This window comes from Oryctolagus cuniculus, chromosome 14 (genome assembly GCF_051225735.1).
Source record: "Oryctolagus cuniculus isolate XC-2025 breed Fujian yellow rabbit chromosome 14, ASM5122573v1, whole genome shotgun sequence".
NCBI classification, from domain to species: domain Eukaryota; kingdom Metazoa; phylum Chordata; class Mammalia; order Lagomorpha; family Leporidae; genus Oryctolagus; species Oryctolagus cuniculus.
In genome coordinates, this window is record NC_142880.1 from 5722763 (window position 1) to 5746266 (window position 23504).

At 47.8% G+C, this 23504-nt stretch overlaps 1 protein-coding gene across 38 annotated transcripts in view; it reads left to right on the forward strand.

Moving 5' to 3' along the window:
* LOC149122227 (uncharacterized) overlaps positions 1-23504 on the forward strand; it is a 90074-nt gene that overhangs the window by 8890 nt on the left and 57680 nt on the right. For 6 of the 38 annotated variants that reach the window (XR_016220414.1, XR_016220428.1, XR_016220427.1 and 3 more), the window contains 2 exons: positions 11461-11841; positions 16233-16674. The exons of 16 other annotated variants lie outside the window; for them this stretch is intronic. Coding sequence is in view for 1 of the 22 variants with exons in the window: in XM_089312968.1 (XP_089169094.1) it covers positions 14587-14632; positions 16233-16294 (108 nt within the window). In the remaining 21 variants the exon portion in view is untranslated. Of the gene's footprint in view, positions 1-11460; positions 11842-14586; positions 14633-16232; positions 16675-17563; positions 17646-19121; positions 19546-23504 lie in introns of those variants that run through there. 16 more of the 38 variants (XR_016220424.1, XR_016220398.1, XR_016220404.1 and 13 more) reach the window with 6 other exon arrangements.

Consider the following 23504-nt stretch of genomic DNA (forward strand, 5'->3'; position numbering starts at 1 on the left):
CGATCCTTCTAGCTCGTAGTGCCAGGAGAACCCCAAGGCCATTCCTCAGGCCGTGTTCTTGAAGCTTGGAGGCTCCCTGGGGTCCCTGGACCTTCATCTTGGTGCCTCCCTAATGGCCTGTAAAACACACTGGCCGAGCACTATTGCTTTGTCATCTGTAACCTTAATTGCAAAGTGATTTCTCAATAAACTACTTGTGAGAAATTTGCTAGATTTTTACGGGTTGGAGAACACAAGAGGACAGCTGGGTGAACTCTGGAGACAAATAAATCAGTGCCCCTAGCAGACGTCCAGGGCTGTTACTTTTCAGAACTGGATGATGGTACGTTTCGTCTTTCCATGATACTAGCCTCGTCTCAGCTTTCAAATTACAGAGTAATGAGGTGGATTACGGATCAACAGATTGGAAAAACAATAGTGAAGAGGGCATTGGACTTCGGTGAGAGGTTCAGGCAGAACTGGTCATCGTGTGTGTGTTACTTTCTGGACTGGGTGTCTGATAGGAGGAATGGGAATTGGCATAGTCGAGATGGAATTCCTGATGAACCCGGGAACTAGTACTGTGTGGGTCTGCCTGTGCTTTGCAGCTTCTAGATGTGGACAGCAGTCAGGGGCAGAGGTGGGCTGGGCACTCGGAGGGTGCGGTGGCCGGCATCCAGTTGCCCCTCTGCCTTGGTGCTGGGTTTGCTGCCTAAGCTCGCATGTAGGAGAGAAGGCTTTGTGGCGTGTTAGCTGTGGGCTAGAACAGGTTTGCCTTTAATCTAGCAGAGGCCCCGCACACTTGCTTTCCCCTCGATTGGAAGTTAGGCATTCTAGAAACAGCAGCAGCGCTCTGTGGCTCTACTCTTGGAAGCAAACAGCTTTGCACGGCTGTGGATCAGCTTCTGGCACTTAGGATTCGTTTTAAGTTTCCTAAGCTGCTTGTTCCTCCTGTGGCTGGCTGTCCTAATCCAGTTGGATGTGCCTTGGACGTGAGGCCAGGCATGGGGCTGCAGTGGGACGTGGGGAAGCGAGAGGGTGTATCTTGGAATCCCAGGGCCTGAGTGGTGGAGGACGACTGTGTTAGTTTGCTGGGGCTGTTGCAGCAAAAACACCATGGGCAGCGTGGCTTAGCCAACAGATGTTCCATGTCTCACAAATCTAAGATCCTGGGGCTCAAAGGCTTGGTTGCAGGTGAGGTTCCTCTTCTGTCCCGTGGAGGCTGACTTCTCAGGGTGTGCACACAGATTGTTTTCTCTGTGTGTGTGTGTGTGTGTACACACAAACATATATACACACACACACACACACAAAACCACAACCATGCCTGATGTCTCTTCTTAAAATGTCACTGGTCCTATCAAATTAGGGCCCCGCCCTCACAACCTCATGTAACCTTAAAGACCCTGTCTATAAAGACTAGGGTTCAACATCTGGATCAGGGGAACACAGGTCAGTCTGAGATAAGGGCCTAGGCAGCCAGTATGGCCTCAGATTCCCTTTCCGTGACACGCATGTGTACATGGCTGTGAGTTAGCTGTAGTCCACCTTGGGAGCAACAACTGGACAAGCTTCTTACAGGAAACCCCAGTCCAGAGGGTCAGGGCTGAGGCTAGTTAGCCCGGGGAAGGGTCATAAAGACCACCGGGATTGGAGAAATCCTGTATAGATTCGATTCCCTGCTCATTTCCAATTCTTTGAAGACAAGGAAGCCCACCGGGGACTGTCTGAGTGGAGGTGGGCATGGCAGGGCGAGCCCTGAGCCTCACGCGCCCATCGGCTCGTCCTGTTTCCCTGTATTCTCCCGGAGTCCTTGCGTGGCTCTCACACGAGGGCTTTACATTGGCGCCAAGTTTGCGGGTGATGGATCACTGCACTGAGGGTGAGCTTGGGATTTGGTCACTCGCTGTAGAAGGAGGTGCAGAAAGTGAAATGTCTCCTTTAGCACCCGTGGCAGCTCATTTACATGAATCATCACAGCCCTCTAGCAAACGTATCAGCGTTGCCTGCAGCCGACACATCCGTGCTGCAGATCTGTCTTTGACATTCGGGAGATGGAGGCCATCAGTCTGTACTTGACCGTGATTACTTCAGCTGTGTAGGGCCAGGCTTTTGTATTTGCTTCCGAATTTTTAAAATCCTCCTGAAATTGGGCTGCAACAGTGCCTTTTTTGGAATAAGGAAGCCCTTTTTATATGCTATTCACTTTGCTTCAATGACATTCTCTTGTTTTTAAAGATGGATTTTATTTATTTGAAAGGCAGAGTTACAGAGAGAGAGGGAGAAAGCAGACAAATGGTCTATCTGCTGGTTCACTGCCCAAATGGCCGCAGCAGCCGGGACTGTGCCAGGCTGAAGACGAGAGGTGAAATCTCCCACCTGGGTGGCAGGGCCCATGTGCTTGGGTTGTCATCTGTTCTCGCAGGTGAATCGGCATCAGAAGCAGAGCACCAGGACTTGAACCAATGCTTTGGTGTGGGATGCCAGGGTTGCACGGGGCTGCTTAACCCACTGAGCCACAGTGCTGGCCCCTTGATGATCTTTGCAAGCAAACCTATGTCTGCGGGTCCCGTGGTTTCTCAGGAAAACACTAAGAAACACAACTTGGGTGAAGCATTATTTCTGTGACGTAACAACCATTTATTGAGTGCCTGGTTCGTGTCAGGGACTGTGCCAAGATCACATAGACTAATTGCTTAGTCTTGAAGCTGACATTGTCATGTGGAAGTGAACACTGGGCAAACGTACGTGCCAAAGAAAGATCCAACAATAGCTAGTGCGACGCCGACAGTTACAGCAAGGTAATATGAGAGGTGGTCAAGGGATCTCGTCAATGCTTAGGATCCGAGCCGTGAACCAGTTCGCAGGCCCAGCAGGTGAGGCGGCTCTGCAGCCTGAGGAGGTTGGTGTGTTGGATAGGCTGAGAGAAGGTCGCCATTGCTGGGACACAGAGGCTGAGACGAGAGAACGGCACTGAGGTTAGCAGGATGGCTGGCACCAGACTTGGCCGGACTGTGGAGAGGTGGAGTTCCGACACTGGTCCGAGCGCCACGGGAAGCCGCTGGAGGTTGTAAATCGAGCGGAAGGGCTGAGAGTGTAGGATGTAAGCCCTGCAGGGGGTTGTTGCGATGGGCCAGGCTGAAGCTGACAACAGGGTCAGCAGGGGGGATCCTGAGGACTGAACCACAGGCGCAGGTTGCACTTGGTCGGGTGCTGCGTGGGTGGACAGTGCATCTTTGTGCTGGAGAGGGCAGGGCAGGGCCAGGGGCAGCGAGGAAGGAGGAAAATCGGGACTGATGTCTCCTTCATGGACGAGTCCTCCCCGTGTCCTGCCCCAAAGCTTGCCGGGTTTGTGTTTTAAACAGACGGTTAGAATTGCCGCTTTGAAAAGCGATGCCAGTTTATTGGCTATTTCCAGGTGTGCTCTCTTCCTTGGAAGCTTCAGGATGATTTCGTCAGCCACTTGTCTCCCTTCCTCCCTCCCACCAGCACCAAATGACAAATGACCTTCATTGAAAACCCAGTTAGAATGACATTGAGTTTATTTATTAATTGTGGGAAAATGAATCTTTTAAATGTGCTGTCTTCCTGCTCAAGAACATGAATGTGGCATTTTTTGCATGTTAAAATCTTATAAAATACTAGAATAAAAATTTTATAATTTTCTTCATACCTTTCTTGTTAAACGAATACTAAAATACTTCAGAATAAATGTATCTCAAGTATATTTTTAAATATCATTTTCTTTCCTTAGGTCATTTCTTTCTTTAGTAAGAAAACCAAAGAAAAGTGTGCCTATTCTGATATTTATCTTGTGTTCTATACCTTACCAAATATTCTCTACCTTTTTTTAAAAATTAATTAATTTATTTTTTTGACAGGCAGAGTGGACAGTGAGAGAGAAAGGTCTTCCTTTTGCCGTTGGTTCACCCTCCAATGGCTGCCGCGGCCGGCACACTGCGGCCAGCGCACCGCGCTGATCCAATGGCAGGAGCCAGGTACTTATCCTGTCTCCCATGGGGTGCAGGCCCAAGTACTTGGGCCATCCTCCACTGCACTCCCTGGCCACAGCAGAGAGCGGGCCTGGAAGAGGGGCAGCCGGGACAGAATCCGGTGCCCCAACCGGGACTAGAACCCAGTGTGCCGGCGCCACAAGGCGGAGGATTAGCCTAGTGAGCCGCGGCGCCAGCCTCAAATTTTCTTTTCAATGCTATTGGATTTTTCCACAGATAAATTTTAGGTTTTCTTGCTGTTCAATTATACCAACAAAAAGAGATGTTAATATATTTTATCCTAATGGGTATACCAGTTATTTAATTTCTTTTTTTTTTTTTTTTAAACTTATAACAGTACTAAATTATAATGGTCAGATTGGATTTTACTTGAATTACTTTAGTGGTTCACCATTAGGAACATAATGTTACTGGTTTTTAGTACATAGTCTTGGTTCTATTGTATTCAATTGAATTTTTAATTTTTTAAAATTAAATTGACAGGCAGATAGATTGATCCTGTCTGCCAGTCCACTTCCCAAATGCCTGCAGTGGCAATGGCCCCTTGCTGGGGCTGACACCAGAGCCAGGAACTCACGCCAGCTCTCCCCTGTGGGTGGCACTGACCCAGCTCATTGGGCCATCATGGCTGCTTCTCAGGAGCTGAGCCGGGTATTGAACCCAGGCACTTGGCTGTGGTACATGGGCGTCTTACCTGCTAGGCCAAATGCCGATCCTGCTACTGAAAATTCGTCTGAGGAAGAGTGGAACTTTATAAAATCCTTATTCAGTATTTATTGATGTGATTTTTAAATGTTTGCAGGAATTATGTATAATAGATAAAATTACTGATTATGTTGATAAAATACCTCGCTTTCCTGAGGTAAGAATTCGCTGGTCGTAATGCATTTGTGTTTCACTGTACTGCTGCATCCCATTTGCTAATACTTGGTCAGTCCTTTGCATAGATCAGGAGAGGTCCAACTAGACAGTCATGAATAAGGACATGAATGGACGTGAAAAATGAGTGAAGATAGAAAATTTACTTTTAAAAACCTCAAATGCAGCTTATAAAATAAATTGAATATAGACAGAACTTCTGAACTCTCAAGCGTAATACACATTTTTAATAGTAAAATCGTTTTTTTTTTTTTTCCTTTTTGCTTTTTTGACAGAGGACAGTGAGAGAGAGAGAGAGAAAGGTGTTCCTTTGCCGTTGGTTCACCCTCCAATGGCTGCTGTGGCCGGCGCACCGCGCTGATCCGATGGCAGGAGCCAGGTACTTAGCCTGGTTTCCCATGGGGTGCAGGGCCCAAGGACTTGGGCCATCCTCCACCGCACTCCAGGCCATGACAGAGAGCTGGCCTGGAAGAGGGGCAACCGGGACAGAATCTGGTGCCCCGACCAGGACTAGAACCCGGTGTGCAGGCGCTGCAAGGCGGAGGATTAGCCTAGTGAGCCGCGGCGCCGGCAATAGTAAAATCTTTACATGAGTCAGAAAACTTAGATTTTATGTATACTGCTTTTGTAGCTGACTACAAATTCTAAAAAGGTCTTTATTTTACAGACCACATTTTTTTTTTCTTCCTAAGCTAATAAATCTAAAATGAATAACTGAGCCTTACTGTAGAAATTATCTATTTGGAAAACAACAAGCACCTTCCCACAGAACACTGGAATTAGGTTTTAAATCAATTAGTAACCCTTTAGGAAGCAATGAAAAGGAAAACACTTTACACAAAAGTCTATGGGGCGAAAGGTGCAATTGGAAAAAGCTTTGTCTTTGAGTTTCCGGTTCTAGAGATGCAAAATTAAGGCGACCACAGGATACACCGAGAGGAGTTAGAACAGGAGACGGACTCCCAGTATCTGCACAGCGTCTCTCCTTTCCAGTTCCCATCTTCGTGTACTTCTGTGTGTGCCATGCTGTAAAATACATCTTCCAGACGCTCCTCCAGACCACTAATGGAGGCCTTGAGAGCGACTTCCCCTTCCACTCAGGCACTGATACTGCAGTGGAAATTATAGGCTGATTTCCTTACACTCAGAGACTGTTCTTAGTGCCGCCGTTGAACTAGCTGAGCCCCACCTGAGCTCTGTTGCTTGCTGTGTTCACTCACTGTGCTGTGCTGAACTGCAACCTTTGAGTGCTCTGTGCTTGTCTTGTGGTCTCCCACAGTAGTCTTCCTTCTTTTTTTTTTTTTTAATATACTTTTTTAGATTTTATTTACTGAGATGTAGTTACAGAGAAATGTCTGCAGGTTGCTGGATCAATGCTGCTTCCTCCAAATGACCTCAATGGCTGTAACTGAGCTAATCCAATCATTGATAGAATTCATAAATCTTGTACATGGTCTTAGTTTTTCTAATTTCTTCTTACTCTTTTTTGCTGATCTGTTTCTAAAGATTTTTCTTCTAGCTTGGTTAGTGTTTCTTCTGCACCCCTTTCCTGCTCCCACCAAATTCTGTTGTTAAGGCTTTCCACTATGGTTTTTTTTTTTTTTTTGATATATTGATTTCTTCATTTCTAATACTGCAAGTTGATTTCTCCTAAATATTTCTATCTCTGGGCAAAATTTTTCATCCATGTCAAGTATGGATTTCTTTTCTTTTTTTTTTTTTTTGACAGGCAGAGTTAGACAGAGAGGTCTTCCTTCCGTTGCTTTGCCCCCCAAATGGCCGCTACGGCTGCCACACTGCGCCGATCCGAAGCCAGGAGCCAGGTGCTTCCTCCTGGTCTCCCATGGGGTGCAGGGCCCAAGCACTTGGGCCATCCTCCACTGCACTCCCGGGCCACAGCAGAGAGCTGGCCTGGAAGAGGGGCAACCGGGACAGAATCCGGCGCCCCAACCGGGACTGGAACCCAGAGTGCTGGCGCTGCAGGTGGAGGATTAGCCAAGTGAGCCACAGTGCCGGCCAATGTATCGTTTTTTTTATTGCATTTGCTTCTCATTGTTTTTTGAGTAATCTAATCATTCTCTTGAGTTCCTTTTCATGTATTTCATCAGTCTGTATTCACATTCAAATGTTGACATGTTGTATTCCTTTAGGAGAGTCATATTCTTTGTTTTTCTCATTTCTATGTTTAATTTAAGACATCTATGGAACCAGTAGTTGATTATCTTTTCTTAAGGCTTTTATCTTTTAAATAGGCCTCTGACTTAGCAGAGTGTCACCTCCTTAGGTGAATATGCAGAGAACTGTGCAGGATCGGGCTGGGGACCTCCAGTCATTGCTTGGAGTTGGTGTAGGGGGCCAGAGTCACACCAAGTTGGGCGTGGTAGATCTCTGATGTCAGCAGGGGGATGATGCAATCACATCAGCTGGTGTGACCGCTGACTCCGCCTCTCCCCCAGTGATCAATGCCATGGTTAGCCCAGTGTGGCTAACCCCACCCACGTGTTCACAGGAGCCACACAAAGGTTCTGTGCGATCTTCAGTGTGAGTACAGAGCTCTCTGCAGTGACCTGTCCCCAGCACTTGGGACACTGAGCCTCTGAATGCAGACACAGTGATGGCCCAGAGACCCGGCTGTGCCCCACACTCCACTGTGCAGTCACAGAATTCCTACCAGCATGGTGCTCAGGGCTCCCACGTCACAGGCAGCAAGGAATCCACACCCACTCTTGCCCTGCAAGCCTCTGTATCCACGGAGAGAGCGGAGGCAGCCCAGAGCCAGCTGCCTGTCAGTGCTCCACCTTGTTGTTAGGGGAGGGGGTCAGTGCTCCACCTTGTTGTTAGGGGAGGGGAGCTCCTCACAGGGTTAAGGGGGCGCCCTGCCCACTGCCAACTCTCTAGTCCAAACTCAGAATCGGTAGGGACTGTGGGTAGAGCTCTCAGATAAAATCCCCTCCCTGACTGCATGAGCCACAGTTGCCTGCATTGGCCTTCCCAGGCTGGCGCGTGCTCCCTGGGTGTCTCTGGGAGTTCTTATGGGGGGAGTGGGAAGCAGACAGTGTGCTCTCTGTTGAAGGGTTGGTGGGCACCCTGCCCTCTGTAGTGTTCCAGGCTGGACTCAATCAGTGTGGTCTGCAGGGGTCTCCCTGAGTCAGTAGCAGCCGTGACATGGCGGTACCGCAGGCTCCTCTATCGGAAGCTGACGTTTCCTCCTGACTGTCCAACTTCTCACTGCAGAGTATGGTGCTCTGGGGTGCTGGGGGAGGGCAGGGAAGCAAAGTGGCTTCCCGGTTCCACACCTGGCAGTTGCTTAGACCCTGTTCAGCTCCCCAGGCTGAAGTCAAAGTGGGCGACTGTGGAATTCACTGTCAGCTAAAACCGAGTGGTGGGACGTGTGGCAACTTCTTCCTGCCTTGATGTGGTAAGATGGCTGCAGTCAGCAGCTGGCTGTGCCATGTGGCTGGCTTTTCTCCTCTTATCCCATCAGCCATGTCTCTGTCTTTTGTCCTGTTGTCCCATGCAGTCTTTATTTTCTCAGTTCTTGGCTGAAATTTCCAGTCGGTCGGACCTCTGGAAACGTGGTCCTTTGTTCTTTGCATGTCCCGGAGCAGCTGAAGTTAGTGTGGCTGCACTCAGTTCAGCCATCTTGGAAGTCTCGGATTTTCTTTCTCTAAAGGCAACATTGAGCCAGTGAAGTATTTAATTCAACAACAGAGAAGGTGGTAAGATGTAGTTTGTTTTTCAAAGATCCTTGTGCTTGTTGATACAGGATGACATTCATAACAGAAAAAGTGAGAACAGTTAGACCACTATGTAACACAATCACATTAGTGTGTGGATCTGTTTACAGACACGTGGCAAACAGCAGGTGGCTTGTGCCAATATGAGAAAGATTACCCGTGCTTTTAAAAAAGTTACTGTTTTCTTTATTGAATAGACATTTTGTGTGTGTGTGCTAACTCAAATCGTGAGTAAAACAAAAGCAAGAGAGTGGTGACCTGGTTTGCTTTACAGGAAATAAAGGGGGCAGTCCTTGGGTCTCTGCTTACCCCTCCCCTGCGCAGCTTCCGTTTCTCCCTGTGGGCAGGTTCCATGTTCTCTGCTAATGCTCATCCCCAGATTGTGTCTGTCCTAAAAGAATCCTACCGTCTACTTCCTCTTCTCCCTTTCTCCCTTTCTTGCTGTCCACTGGGTATCTTGAAGAGTAGTCACATGTGCTGCCTGCGATCTCTCCCCTCCCTTTGATGGCTCTCAGTGAAGATGCACTGTTTGGTTCTGCTATTTATCCAAGGACATCAGCAGAAAGGTCCTGTTGGCTGTTGGTTGGTTCTTACCTTCCTGGAGTATCTGAAATTATTAACTATTGTCTTTAAAAATATTACAGAGCATTTCCAGTATTAATTATAGAAAGAGGTTTTCAATAAGTTGATGAAAATGTGCATAATGAAAATTGCTACACAAAAATTGTAAGATTTATTTGCAACCAAAATCACTCTAAATGCATTTGGACTTTGATCCCGTCTTTCTGGCTTTGCGCAGCACACTGCTGTTTTCAAGGGATTCCCAAGTATTCTGTTGGGGAAATGAGCAGTCCTGGAAATGCAGTGTGTCAGTGCAAATGGAAGAGGAAGCAAGGTATTACTGCATTAGCACTCGCAGATCACACACGGGAAAGGGAGCGGGGAGGGACTACAGCGTCAGGATAAAACTGACCGCAAGTTTAAGATGGGGAAGAAGAACAACTCCCAGTTTGTTGCTCATCTCCTTGAGCCGTAAGGTCTTGGTCCTGTGACGATCTGCCGTGTACTTGCCCAGAGACTTGCGAGATGTGTGCTCACAGTCTCAAGGGTCCAAAGGCCCACAACTCGGCTCTGAGAAGGCAAAGCTTGGGCCTCTCGTAGGTCGGTTCTGTTCGCCAGGACTCGCTCTGAGAACAGAAGGCAGCCGTCTCCTTCGTCGAGGAAAAGTGCATCACGTTACTCTCACCGTCTCTCGTTCTATCTGTACCCCACCTGCTCCTCCCAAATCCCAGGCTTCCTACCGTCTCCTTAGGTAAGATTTCTGTGTAAGACTTGGAGATCCTGTCTAGAATTTTACTTGTAAACACAACACAGTCCACAAGTTCCCGAAACCTCAACGATGACGCCTTAATAGAACGCGACGTCCAGTCAGCGGTCACGGTTGCCCAGTGGTGCTGTCTCGGGGTGCGGAGTCCCTGTCTCTGGGTCATCTAGTGTGTGCCCTCCTGCATTCCCAAGGATTCCTTGAGCTTTCTTGGCCCTCCCCTGCAGCCCCCGCTCCTGCCCCAGCTGGAGTTCTTTGTCTCTGCGTCCTGTCCTCCCCCCACCCTCAAGAAGGAACTGCAATACCAGAATGGACACTCTGTATCCTTCCAGAGAGAGGGTCCCGGTCCTGCTTTGGAACTCGGAGCACCCTTGTAGCGAGTGTGAATCCCGGTCCACATATCCACATGGTCAAGAAATAGCATTTTATTTCTTTTAAATGAATTTCCCCTCTGAACCTGTACCCTAGGCCATGGCAGGATATTCAGCCGCCATCGCTGGGGGCTTCTCTGCTTCTCAGTGTCACAGCCGCCACTCTCCATTCTCTGAGATGGCGAGGCAACAGCCACACTCCCTGATGGTTTTGTCATCTTGGGTCAAGGTGCTGTCTTGGGCTTGGGCAGAACTCTCCTTCCCGATGGCACCTGCGGCTCAGGGATCCAGGGAGCTCACAGCAGGATCCTTGCCCCTTAGCCCGGGGAGCAGCCCGCCTGACGAGCCCATGTCATGGAGTGGGGTGCGGGTCCTCCTGTATCCAGGAGCCACATGTTCTCTGTTCTTCATTCCAGGGCAAGTGCCACTCACTATTCTTGTTCCCCTTGTTTGCCCTTTAATAACTGCTGCTTTTTGAGGTCCCAAAAAAGGGGAAAAAGTTACTTGGCCATTCTTGGCTCCCTGGAAGTGTGTGTGCAGGTTTTCAGTGAGAAAACGGATGCTTGGCGATGGCTTCTTCCCACGATGCAGCCTTCCTTCCCGGAGTTGGGGAGCTTAAGAACTGGAGAGTGAGGTCGATGCAGCTGCCTGGTCCAGGTCCCAGCTGTGGTCGGGATTTTCCCCGATGGCTGTTGGTTCCTCTGCAGCCTGAGCCGGGTACCCACAGGCACACAGTGCGATTGGTGGACACTGTGTGAGCCCCAGCAGCGAGTCTCGCCCTGGAACAAGTGTGTTTACCTTTCATTTTCTTGCATCCTGGCCTCTTCAATGAGGTATTTGCAATTAAAGTCTTGCCCGGGAATGCCGGCACTGTTCACAGCCAGCATGGGCCGGGCACTGCTCAGGGCTGGGCCCGGTGTTTAATGCTCACCACTGCACCTGCTATGCCTAGGGAGGTGGTTAAGCCACGAGCTTGGAGCCAGCCTGCCAGGAAAGGAAGTCCTGTTCCGTGCCTTAGATGCTGTGTGATCTTGGGTGTGAGAAACCCTAACTCCATTGCCTAGTTTCTTTGTTTATGAAGAAGAAACAAAAATGTGACCCACCTCAGTAATTGTGAGGAGAGTAAAATGAGTTAACGCATATTTGTGTGGATTTAGGAATAAGGAAGACTTCTGTGTCTGACAATACAGCAGACTGGATGGATGCCAGCCACACCCTCCCTGTGACACCTAGTGAAAACAAAACCGACACCAAATGCTGGGTACAAGGTTTGAGTTGGCAAGAAAGTAAAACCTTCAGACATGAAATGGACAACAAGAGATCTTGAAATCGGAGAGGTCAGTTAACCATCCTGGAGAAATAGACATCTTTGGTAGCATGGAGCTTTGAGTGTGCTAGAAACACCTGTTCCAGTCCAGAACTGATCTAACATGGGATGAGGAATCAGAGACCCACGTACATAGCTGAGACCACTGATGGACGGCCCCTTCAAGGGGAGAACTTCAGACAAACCCCATGCCACAGGAAGCCTGGACCAGGCAAGTTTGCTTCTCAGCCTTGGTTTTGAAGAGAGAGGGTGATGTCTCCCCTTGAAGTTGTAACCATAAGCCATTCCTCTGTTTGCTTGGAGAAAGAAATTAAGCATTTTTTAAGTAGCTTAAAAATTAAAGCTGAAAATTTAGTTTCAAGTAGTAGTGAGTTAGAAATATGTTCCGTCTGCTCTCAAGCTTGGCTGGAGTAAATACATCTAAACTTTGGGGGGAGGGAGGGTCCAAGGAAGTCACACAGTCAAGAACCCAAGGAATGTAAATTCACACTTTAAAAATGACAGAACATCTGAAGAAATAGGCCACCATTGGCTAAAGCCAACAGAAACAGTAAGATACGGAGCCAGACATGAAACACTGCAGTTCTGGCCATCTCAGGTGTATAATTAAGTGCAATATGTTCAAATAATGAAATATGGAATTGAAAACATCAATTAGAAACTACCAAAAATAAACAGAAAAAATCCTTTATAGAATAATTCAAAATAAAAAATTGAAACTAGAAACTCAGTAGAAACATTAGACACAGGTAAAGGGGTATTAGTCTAAAAGATAAATCTGGAAAATTGCTAGAATTTACAACACAGAAGTGCTAAGATACAGATACTGTACTAGCGACCTAGAAGAAAGTAGATTGCCCTATGCTTAATTCACCATTCAGGAATAAAAGATCAAGAAAAAATGCAGGACATATATCTCATAATTAAAGATAGAAATACACAGGCTCAGAAATGAAATGTTACCTAAGACTAGGAATTGAAAATAGATAAAATACAGGTGGCCTTCAATAACTGTATAAAGCTATAATTTTAGGACTCGATTTGTTCAAGACAAAATAACTAAAATACTGAAGAAAATTATGTAAACCAGGATGAGAGAAGTTTAAAATAAATTCCTTGTATTAGAAGAGGGAAAAGTTATTTGCTACCCTTAGATTATATTAAATATATATACCAAAATCTGTGAAGGAATCAAATAAATGAATGAGAATAGGATGTGTATATAAATAATGGAAAAAATAGGCCGGCGCTGCGGCTCAATAGGCTGATCTTCTACCTGTGGCACCAGCACACCGGGTTCTAGTCCCGATCAGGGCGCCGGATTCTGTCCCGGTTGCCCCTCTTCCAGGCCAGCTCTCTGCTGTGGCCCGGGAGTGCAGTGGAGGATGGCCCAAGTGCTTGGGCCCTGCACCCCATGGGAGACCAGGGGAAGCACCTGGCTCCTGGCTTTGGATTGGTGCGCTGCGCCGGTTGCAGCGGCCAGTGGAGGGTGAACCAATGGTAAAGGAAGACCTTTCTCTCTCTCTCACTGTCCACTCCGCCTGTCAAAAGAAAAATAATGGAAAAAATAAAACTCATAATACAGACGTAAGACAAGAAATCATGGAGAAGGAAATGAATTCAGAAACACTGAGCAATAACTGAGTATACCAGTAGTAACTCTAATTGGACCAAACTCCAAAATAAACAGCATAGACTATGAAGACTGAGTTTACAACATCTAACTGGGTGAAATCTATAAGATCATATCTAAAATACAAAGACCAGAGAAGTTGTGAGTAAAACAAGGGAGGGTGATATTCCAGTGAAATATAAACCAAAAGGAAGTTGTTAGAGGAAGTGGAATAGGCTTCAAGGGAAAGTCATGACAAAAGTCAGGTACGGTCATCACATGACGATAGTTCATGGGCTCTGGGCTAAGGACTGTGATGTGCTACCCACACCCCCTTGAGGATTGAGAGACAGTGCTTCAACTTCCAGGACTATCGCCAGGAGAAAGCCCTCAGCTCCCAGTCTGTTAGCTGGACTGGCACCTCATCAAGCAGCTTCACACTGACCTTCCAGGGCAGTTCAAAGCAAATAATTGATAGACCAAGAAGGGACACCCTGCAGGATCACTCCATCTTCACAACTCTGCACATGGTCTGTTGACTGCATTTCGTCTTAGTTGCTCTCACAGAGGTGTTGAATATAAATTCTCTAATGAATTTCCTGACTGATTTCTGTCTCAGAGTTGGCTTCTTGGTTAAAAAAAAAAAAAAACCACCAGCAGCAGATGGTACCAGGACAACCTAAAAAAGCAAGCTTAGGGATAGGATTTTTTTTTCAAAGGTTTTTTTTTTTTTTTTTTTTTTTTTTTTTTTTTTTAAATTTATTTGAAAGTCCGAGTTAAGAGAAGGAGAGGCAAAGAGAGAGCAAGGTCTTCTATCCGATTGTTCACTCCCCAAGTGGCTGCAACAGTTGGAGCTGTGCTGATCCGAAGCCAGTAGCCAGGAGCTTCCTCCAGGTCTCCCACGTGGGTGCAGGGGCCCAAGAGCCTGGGCCATCCTCCACTGCTTCCCCAGGCCATAGCAGAGAGCCCGATGGGAAGTGGAGCAGCCGGGACTAGGGCCGGCGCCCATGTGGGATGCTGACGCTTCAGGCCAGGGTGTTAACCCGCTGCACCACAGCGCTGGCCCCGCTGCGTCACTCACTCTTGGCTGATCCTGGACACTTAGAGACGGATGGTTGGTGGAACACACAGTTTCTATCGTCAAATAGGAAGCGGTGCGATTGTCAGAACTTCTGTGGTGGTGGATTGGGATGATCTGCTAACACAAGGAAATGCGCTTGTTTCCATGATGTTTTAGCACTTAAATTATGGGAAAAACAGTAACTATAAGGACAATGGATATAGGTAACCATTTCTTTTTTCCCCACATTTATATAACTTTAATTTTTATTCTGTTTTATTAAGGTTAACCTCTTTCTGGGCTTAACTTTTAAGTTTAACTTTATTATAGGTAAGTATGGGAAAATATGGAGATATATATATATATATATATATATATATATATATAGGGTTTGGTATTAATTGGTTGCCTATTTTTAAGTTCAGTTGTTCTGGAAAAGATAAGAAAATGATAAGAACATTTAATCATCAGGAGTTAAGTGTGAAAGCCAGAGGGTTTTTTCTTGGTAGCATTTAAACTCGTGCTCAAATACTGGGAGGATAAAAAGAAGCCCAGCACTGAGTTGTGAAAACAGTAGAGCTCCAGGGGGCCGGTGCCATGGCTCACTTGGTTAATCCTCCACCTGCTGTGCTGGCATCCCTTATGGGCACCGGGTTCTGGTCCCGGCTGCTCCTCTTCCAGTCCAGCTCTCTGTTGTGGCCTGGGAGGGCAGTGGAGGATGGCCCACGTGATTGGGCCCTACACCCGCATGGGAGACCAGGAGAAGCACCTGGCTTCTGACTTCGGATCGATACAGCTCCAGCCATAGCAGCCATTTGGTGGGTGAACCAATGGAAGGAAGACCTTTCTGTCTCTCTCACTCACTGTCTAACTCTATCGTCAAATAAATAAATGCATACATACATATATACATGGATACAGTAGAGCTCCAAAGTTGGTGAAACAAAGCAAATATGATGTTGCAGTGCCTCACAACCACAGAGACTGAGAGATTTGTATTTTTTTTTTTTTTAATTTGACAGGCAGAGTTAGCCGGTGGCAAGGGGGTGGACAGAAAGGTCTTCCTTCTGTTGGTTCATCCCCCAAATGTCCGCTATGGCCGGCGCTATGCTGATCCGAAGGCAGGAGCCAGGCACTTCCTCCTGGTCTCCCATGCGGGTGCAGGACCCAAGCACTTGGGCCATCTTCCACTGCCCTCCCGGGCTGCAGCAGAGAGCTGGACTGGAAGAGGAGCAACTGGGACAGAATCCGGTGCCCCAACTGGGACTAGAACCTGGGGTGCCGGCGCCACAAGGTGGAGGATTAGCCTAGTGAGCAGCAGCGCTGGCCAAGATTTGTATTCTTAAGGACCCAAATATTGTAGTGAGTAGTTAGATTGAGGAGAAACAACTATAGGAACCTCCTCAGACAGTTTTGTGGCGGCTGACAGAACATTGGTACCCAGCGTTATAGGCAAGGACTCAGGGATCAGAGAAAGAGCCAGAGGAAATACGACACCACCAAACACCACCTGATTGCCTCTAAACACTCCTCCCATGGCTGCCGACCCAAACTCACTATTGTAGAAAAGCCTGCATCAAGAACACGGGCCATGGGAAATATTCAACATGGCTACTGCCTTCATCCCCACTATGATCTATAGCCTATTGCAGCATTACAGTAAAACTACCATGGCTGACATTCCCATTCCCATCATGCACTTGACACCATGGTACTTTCTGAAAAGGACAGAAATGGATCAGTCAGGAAATTTCTAGAAACCCATGCCATTTCCTGGAAAACTGCCCAAAGCAGATCCCATACAGGGATGACCTCCACCTTCATGGGCCGCAAGTCTCTCTGGAGTGTGTAAGTTTGGCTTTTCTTTGTAACTTTTAATCCTCTGATGACCTTTATCTATGTCCCATCCTCAAATTCTTTGATTTATCAGAGACAACCTGGACCTCTCAGTCTCCGGTACCAGGCAGCCAGCAAGGTCATTCCTGGGTATGAACCATCAAAAGAAATCAAGGTCCAGGACACCCAGTAAGGATGGGATGCCTTGCCAGTGTGTGGACGCCAGCGAACATAACCATGCAAATCGATTTTGAACAAGTCAAGAGGAAGTTTATTTGCGTCCCATAAATCGATTACAGAGCGCTGCTTGAGGAACATGCCTTTCACTGATCAGAGCAGAAAAACCATTTCTTGATTTTCCTTGCGAAGAGCAGCCAGCACATTTGAGTCAGACTTTAGCCTTGGAGCAGTCCTGGAAGAACATTTCTTTAGACAACTGTGGCTGAGGCACAGTCTGCAGGCTTACTGAGGATTGGCCACCTGTGGGAAGTGGGAGGGTTACTTTCAAAGGGGTTCTTTCATGTGTCTTGGTGGGGGAGAGCTTGTCTCCAATCAAAATGACATCACCTTGGTGTGGCACCTGTGAAACTGTGCAGGAGTTGGCTCAAGCACAAAAGACTTCGTTTTCCTCTTTCTTCCCTATGGTAGTTAACTTGATTTTTTCTTGTCATAAATTCTTTAATTAGTTTAATAAAATACATTACAAACCATGAGTGCCTTTTTCAATAGTTGTATCGTGCACATGTATGTAGTGAAGTTGAACTAGCCAAAACATTACATTTTGTGTTAAAAAAATGATTTCTCAACAGCTAGAAGACAGTTGAGACAAAAATGAAACTAGTAAGGTTTCTTTGATAATAATTCTCAGACCCACATTAGTTGCTCTTACATAACACCTCTTCTAGAATTCTATAGGCAGTGAACAAGGCATAGTGCTGCTTTATTTTTATTTCAGTAATGTGAAGTTTTATTACTAGAGGTGTTAAGCTAATTTTTGGAAAAAGTCAGAAGCGAGAAGGGACATACTACTATTAACTATTGCTGTGCCCGACAGCTAGCCAGACAGCTGGGGATTTCCCAAGTTGACACAAAGTTATAGCACTTTCCAGGGAAGGTTGCATTTTTCCTTAGGAGACAGGAGCTCATGCCATGGATAGGAACAGGACAGGAGTTCAGGATTCCCAGTTACTTCTGTGGTCAGATTCATCACTGACTCTGCGGATAACTGCAGGTTGAATTTTGCTTATTGCTAAAATTTAATACTTTATTTTTCCTCCTTCTCTCTTTGTCTTGCCTCCTCCTGCATTTTCACTTTTTAAGTGTGATTGTGCATATGTGGTGAAAACTCTAAAACATTTCTAAATATCTCATAAGACCGTTTTCTCCTATGCCTGGTCTCAAAAATACAACTCTGTAACTTTTCAGGGTACCACAGAGTGGAGGTAGAAACCAAGATGATGACAAAATGCAGAGAACAATGAAGACAGGAGAGCACATATAGAAGAGAAATGGAGGCCGGCGCCGCGGCTCACTAGGCTAATCCTCCGCCTAGCGGCGCCAGCACACCGGGTTCTAGTCCCGGTTGGGGCACCGGATTCTGTCCCGGTTGCCCCTCTTCCAGGCCAGCCCTCTGCTGTGGCCAGGGAGTGCAGTGGAGGATGGCCCAGGTGCTTGGGCCCTGCACCTCATGGGAGACCAGGAAAAGCACCTGGCTCCTGGCTCCTGCCATCGGATCAGCGCGGTGTGCCGGCCGCAGCGCGCCGGCCGCGGCGGCCATTGGAGGGTGAACCAACGGCAAAGGAAGACCTTTCTCTCTGTCTCTCTCTCTCACTGTCCACTCTGCCTGTCAAAAAAAAATAATAATAAAATAAATAAATAAATAAAAAAAAAGAGAAATGGAATTGAAAGATGAAATGCATGAACTCGGTCTTGCAACACAAGTTGTATCAAATTCAAGAGGCTTGAAAACAGTGATAATAAGCAATCAGTCTGTACTCAGCTGAGGTTCCTATGAATTTAACCATATCGGGGTGGTCTTTGTTATGTGATTTCTTGAAGAATAATGGATGGTTGCTCTTTAAAGTTTGAGTAATCTTGCAAAAGAAGCCAAATGAGGACTGCACGCTGGCTGTCAAATGATTCCCCATTGAGATTCTCACAAACTGCTGTTGCTTGATGAGAGGAGTGAGCCGGAGCGTGGTCACGGTCAAGGAAGCCGTCTGGAAGTTCTCGTGCTAGGGCTCTGGTTCACTGTGTCCAAACTTCTCCCAATCAGCAGGTGTTACTGTTCTTTGACTTTCAGAAAGCCAACAAGCAAATGCCTTTAGGATCTTGGAAAAACTCTTGCCAGGACTTGGGCTCTTGACTGGCCCACTTTGCCTTTAACTGTTCCTTCCTCTTCTTGTAGCCTTTGCGTTGCAGGATTGTGTTGGTAGAGCGATGTCTCCTGTCCTTTTACAATTGTGTGACTAAATGCTTTAGGATCTTTTACTGACTCATTTACCCTTTCCATTGAAGGCGCTGCTCTTGTCTGTATCTGACGTGGACACAACAGTTTTGGTACCCAAAACTGGTTAGAAAGATCTCTCCACTTAATTTTTTTTATTCAGACTTGTGTAAGCTGAGCCAATTGATGTCTGTACCGTTGATTGATAATTCCATCAGTCACTCATTTCCTTCAATTTGGACATAACCAATATTAAATTTTTCCTTGCAAATTGAGCTGGACGGTGTGCTGCTATGTGCTTCCATTTCAAAATCATCCCTTTTTAAAGTGAGTTATCCATTTGTAAACTGCTCACTTCTTGAGGGCATTGTCCCTATAAAGTTTTATAAAACATCAGTAATTTTGTTTGTCTTCCCAAGTTTCATCATCAGTTTGATGTTTGGTCTTGGTTTAGTTTCAGCTGAATTTTTGTTGCTTTGCTAGGGGTATCTTTCCAAACTGTTGTCTCACTCTTCTTCTTCTTCCTTTTTTGGACAGGCAGAGTTCAACAGAGAGAGAGAAGGGTCTTCCCTCCATTGGTTCACCCCCCAAATGGCTGCTATGGCCGGCGTGCTATGCTGATCTGAAGCCAGGAGCCAGGTGCTTCCTCCTGGTCTCCCATGTGGGTGCAGGAACCTGAGCACTTGGGCCATCCTCCACTGCACTCCTGGGCCAGCAACCGGGACAGAATCTGGCGCCCCGACGGGGACTAGAACCTGGGGTGCTGGTGCCGCAGGTGGAGGATTAACCTAGTGAGCCATGGCGCCGGCCTGTCTCACTCTTCTTAGTGCCTCAAAGTGGATCCTGTTTATATACATTATAAGAAGTTTGTCTGAGTTTATTTTTAATACCAAAAACTTGTAATTCATGTGTCTTTTTTTATTAATCATATTTCCTATGAACTTTTAAAAGGCCCCTTGTACTCTTGTGTGTGTGGATTCTTTTGCTCAGAATATCTTGAGATTTTATCCATGTTACTCACTGGATCAGCAATTCTGTCTTATTGCCATATATTACTTCATTGCATAGATGCGCCATCATCCATTTATCTATTTTCTGCTGATGGATATTAGGGTTATTTTGGTGTTGTCATAGTTGCTATGTGTGGCTGCATACTGTAGTGATTTAAAATAACATTTATTTTGCTTATGAGCCTGCAACTGGGCCAGGCATCTGTGGGGATGGCTCGCTCCGCTCCACGCCCGATGAGCCGGAGGAGCTGATGTTGGCTGACGAACTTGTTCACACATCTGCTGGCTGAGGCTGGCTGTCTGCTGAGGGCTCCACTGGGGCTGTCAACGAGACAGCTCAGAACCTCCTCCCATAGCGCTGGTTCCTCACAGCCCAGTGATCGTGCTACAGTGTCAGGCCCAAGACTGAGCCAACCAGGTACCAGGCAGTTGCACCACAGCTCTCCCAGGGCGTTCAGTTGGTCCCAGCCGTCACCACCATCTACCCAGGGAGAACAGGCTTTCCTTCCTGGGAGATGGCAGGGTTTTGGCTAGCATGTGGTGCCAGAAGTCTCCGTGGCTGTCTATGGCCTGTGTAATACATGCCAGCTCTCCGGGCCAAGAAGCCCTGAGAATCGCAGAGGTTTCTGACAAGTCCAAGAAGCCTGCCTCCTGTTTGCCTTAGCGTACTCCTGGGGGAAGTGCCATGGTTAAGTTCATGTGTTACTTGAGCATACCTGGGGTACCCAGGTGCAACCTTACCTCTGGTGTCTGCGAGGCTGTTTGCAGATGAGCCCGACCTTAGGATCCGTGGGCTCTGTGCAGCGTCCTACCCTCCTTGTTGCAAGGGAGCAGCAAACAGTGCGCCGAGGGCCAGGAGAACAGAAGGCAGAGGCGGCGCAAGTCCCTGCCTCCTGTGTTGGTCCAGCCCCACGTTGTGACGTCTCCTCTCGGCTTCTGCTGCCCTCACACTGGGACGTATTCCGCCAGCTTTCCCGGGTCTCTGGCTCTCAGACTCAGACTGAGTTATACATCAGGCTTCCTGGTCTCAGCATCCATTCAGCAGATTGTGGGCCCTCTCGGCTCCCATCACCATGGAACAAATTCCTCCTGATATCTCCCTTGTGTGGGTCATCTCCTCTGTCCCCCCTGGGGAACCCTGAGGAATGCAGTAAGTAACTGGGTTCTTTTTTTCACAAGTGACAAATTGCTTTGAGGCCCACATAGAACGCCTGCTTGCTAGAATGGAAGAGACAGTGTAGGGGTGCTCTTTCCATACACTTGTTTTTTTAAAGATTTATTGTATTTATTTGAAAGAGTTACAGAGAGGTAGAGACAGAAAGAGAGGTCTTCCATCCGATGGTTCGCTCCCCAGGTGGCCGCAACGGCCGGAGCTGCACCTATCTGAAGCCAGGAGCCAGGAGCCTCCCACACAGGGTCAGGGGTCCAAGGACTTGGGCCATCTTCTACGGCTTTCCCAGGCCACAGCAGAGAGCTGGATGGGAAGAGGAGCAGCCGGGACTAGAACCAGCGCCCACATGGGATGCGGGCGCTTCAGGCCAGGGCATTAACCCACTGCACCGCAGCGCCAGCCCCTCCATACACTGTTAAGCAACCCCTTCTAGGCCATCCATTTTCTGCTGGGGCAACTGACCCCTCCAGCCTGAAGCCCAGCCCACTGGTCCTTGGAGAATACCACACTGTTTATGCTGGTCTTCAAGAACGTTTTGGCAGGCATCATAAAATGGAGCAGTGAAACTTTGAAAGCCCAGGGAAGAAAGTGGGAGCATTGATTGTTGAGCAAAGGAATGGAATTTGGGGCCTTGGAACGAGCATTGCTGGCTGGTGCAAGCTTTGTGTTCTATCATATGGCGCACAGCCAGTGGAAGCTGTTTAGTATTCCCTGAACTTAGTTTTCTGTAGGTATGGCTTCAGCACAGGAATTATTCTAAGACTTTGATTAGATCAGTCTAAAGGACTTTTAAGGAAAGAGGGTTCTTGGAACAAATGGGTGTTTAAGACAGAGGAGGGAGGCCCGTGGGAGAGTAACGAGGAAACTGCTGTCCTGCTTGTGGAGCGTGGGGGCAGCCAGCAGCACAGACGGTGCTGGAATCTCGGGTGGGCGCCTCCAGGCTGTGGAACCTGCGAGGACGGCTTGAACCATCTGTGCCCCGTGTCCTTGCCTGTAGCCCGGGATCCCGAGGTGCGAGGCCCCTCCCCTTGGAAGAGTGCTGCGTGCGATGCTTCGACACCTTTGTCTGAAGGGCCGAGAGGGAAGAGGCCCAGGCAGTAGGCACATCCTAACTGTTTTTTGTTGCTACTTGCAAGAGTAGAGTGGAGATCAGTTTTCTTGGCAGGAAAGGAAACAATGTTTTTATTTTATTTTATTTTATTTTTTTATTTGAAAGTTACAGAGAGAGGTAGAGACAAAGAGGTCTTCCATCCGCTGGTTCACTCCCAAGATGGCTGCAATAGTCGGAGCTGCGCTGATCCGAAGCCAGGAACCTCTTCTGGGTCTGCCATGTGGATGCAGGGGCCCAAGGACTTGGGCCATCTTCTACTGCTCTCCCAGGCCACAGCAGAGAACTGGATCAGAAGAGGAGCAGTCGGGACTCGAACTAGAGCCCACATGGGATGCCAGTGCTTTAGGCCAGGGCTTTAACCCATTGTGCCACAGTGCCGGCCCCAACAAATGATGTTTTTTAAAGGTTGATTTTTTAAATGTATTTGAAAGGCAGAGTTAGAGAGGAGTAGAGAGAGAGCAAGCGAGCTTCCTTCTGCCAGTTTACTCCCCAAATGGCTGCAACAGCCGAGGCCCATGAGGCCAGGAGGTTGGAGCTTCTCTGGGCCATCTGGACCAGCTTCTCTGGTCCATCTTCCGCTGCTTTCCCAGGCCATCAGCAGGGAGCCAGCTCAGAAGTGGAGCAGCCAGGACAGGAACTGGTATCATATGGGATGCTGGAGTTGTAAGTGGAGATTTGACTTGCTATGCCATGATGCCAGCCCCAGTAAACCAGTTTTGCCAGACCTTAGAGCTAAGGAGCCCTAACTCCAACCATAACCAAGCCCCAGGAGGCCTGGGCTAGGCTATCCTCAACCATGCAGGGAGACTCAGAAGAGGGCCCAGGGCTGGCGTTGTGGTTCAGTAGGTTAATCCTCCGCCTGTGGCACTGGCATCCCTTATGGGTGCTGGTTCTAGTCCCGGCTGCTCCTCTTCCAGTCCAGCTATCTGCTATGGCCTGGGAAGGCAGTGGGAGATGGCCCAAGTCCTTGGGCCCCTGCACCCACATGGGAGACCCGAAAGAGGCTCCTGGCTCCTGGCTTCGGATCGGTACAGATCCTACTGTTGCGGCCATTTGGGGAGTGAACCAGTGGACGGAAGACTTTTCTCTCTCTCTGTCTGTAACTCTGCCTCTCAAATAAAACGTTAAAAAAAAAGAGCCCTGTCCAGAAGCTTGGTCCCCAGAGAATGAAGGAAGGAGCTGGACCAAGCTGTCCCATGCATTCTTCTTGAATTTACAAGGAGGTTAAACGGCATAGCTAGGAAAGAACTGATAAAGGCAGAGAGCAGCCCAAGGGAGCTTGGCACAACTGCCCACCCCGCACAGAGCAGAGCAGCAGAGAAAAGGGGCCCCTCCGACACTCAGCTTTCCCACTGGTCCCCTCCGGTAGGAAGTGACAGAAAACTAGCTTCAGTTTTAGCACAAGCGTAGACCAGAACTTAGAATTCTTCGCTGGAAAGAATGGGAGCAGCAAGCTCAGGCATACAAGGTGCAGGTGTCTAAAAAGCAGCAAACATCTCTGTCTTTGATCCCTGCATGTTCAAGTTCACTTCCCCCACTGCAGACACAACTTTGAGCTGGGCAGAAGGCCACCCGCAGGCCTCCCTGCACCCTAGCCCATGCCTTAAGTTGAAGATGCCATGGAGAAG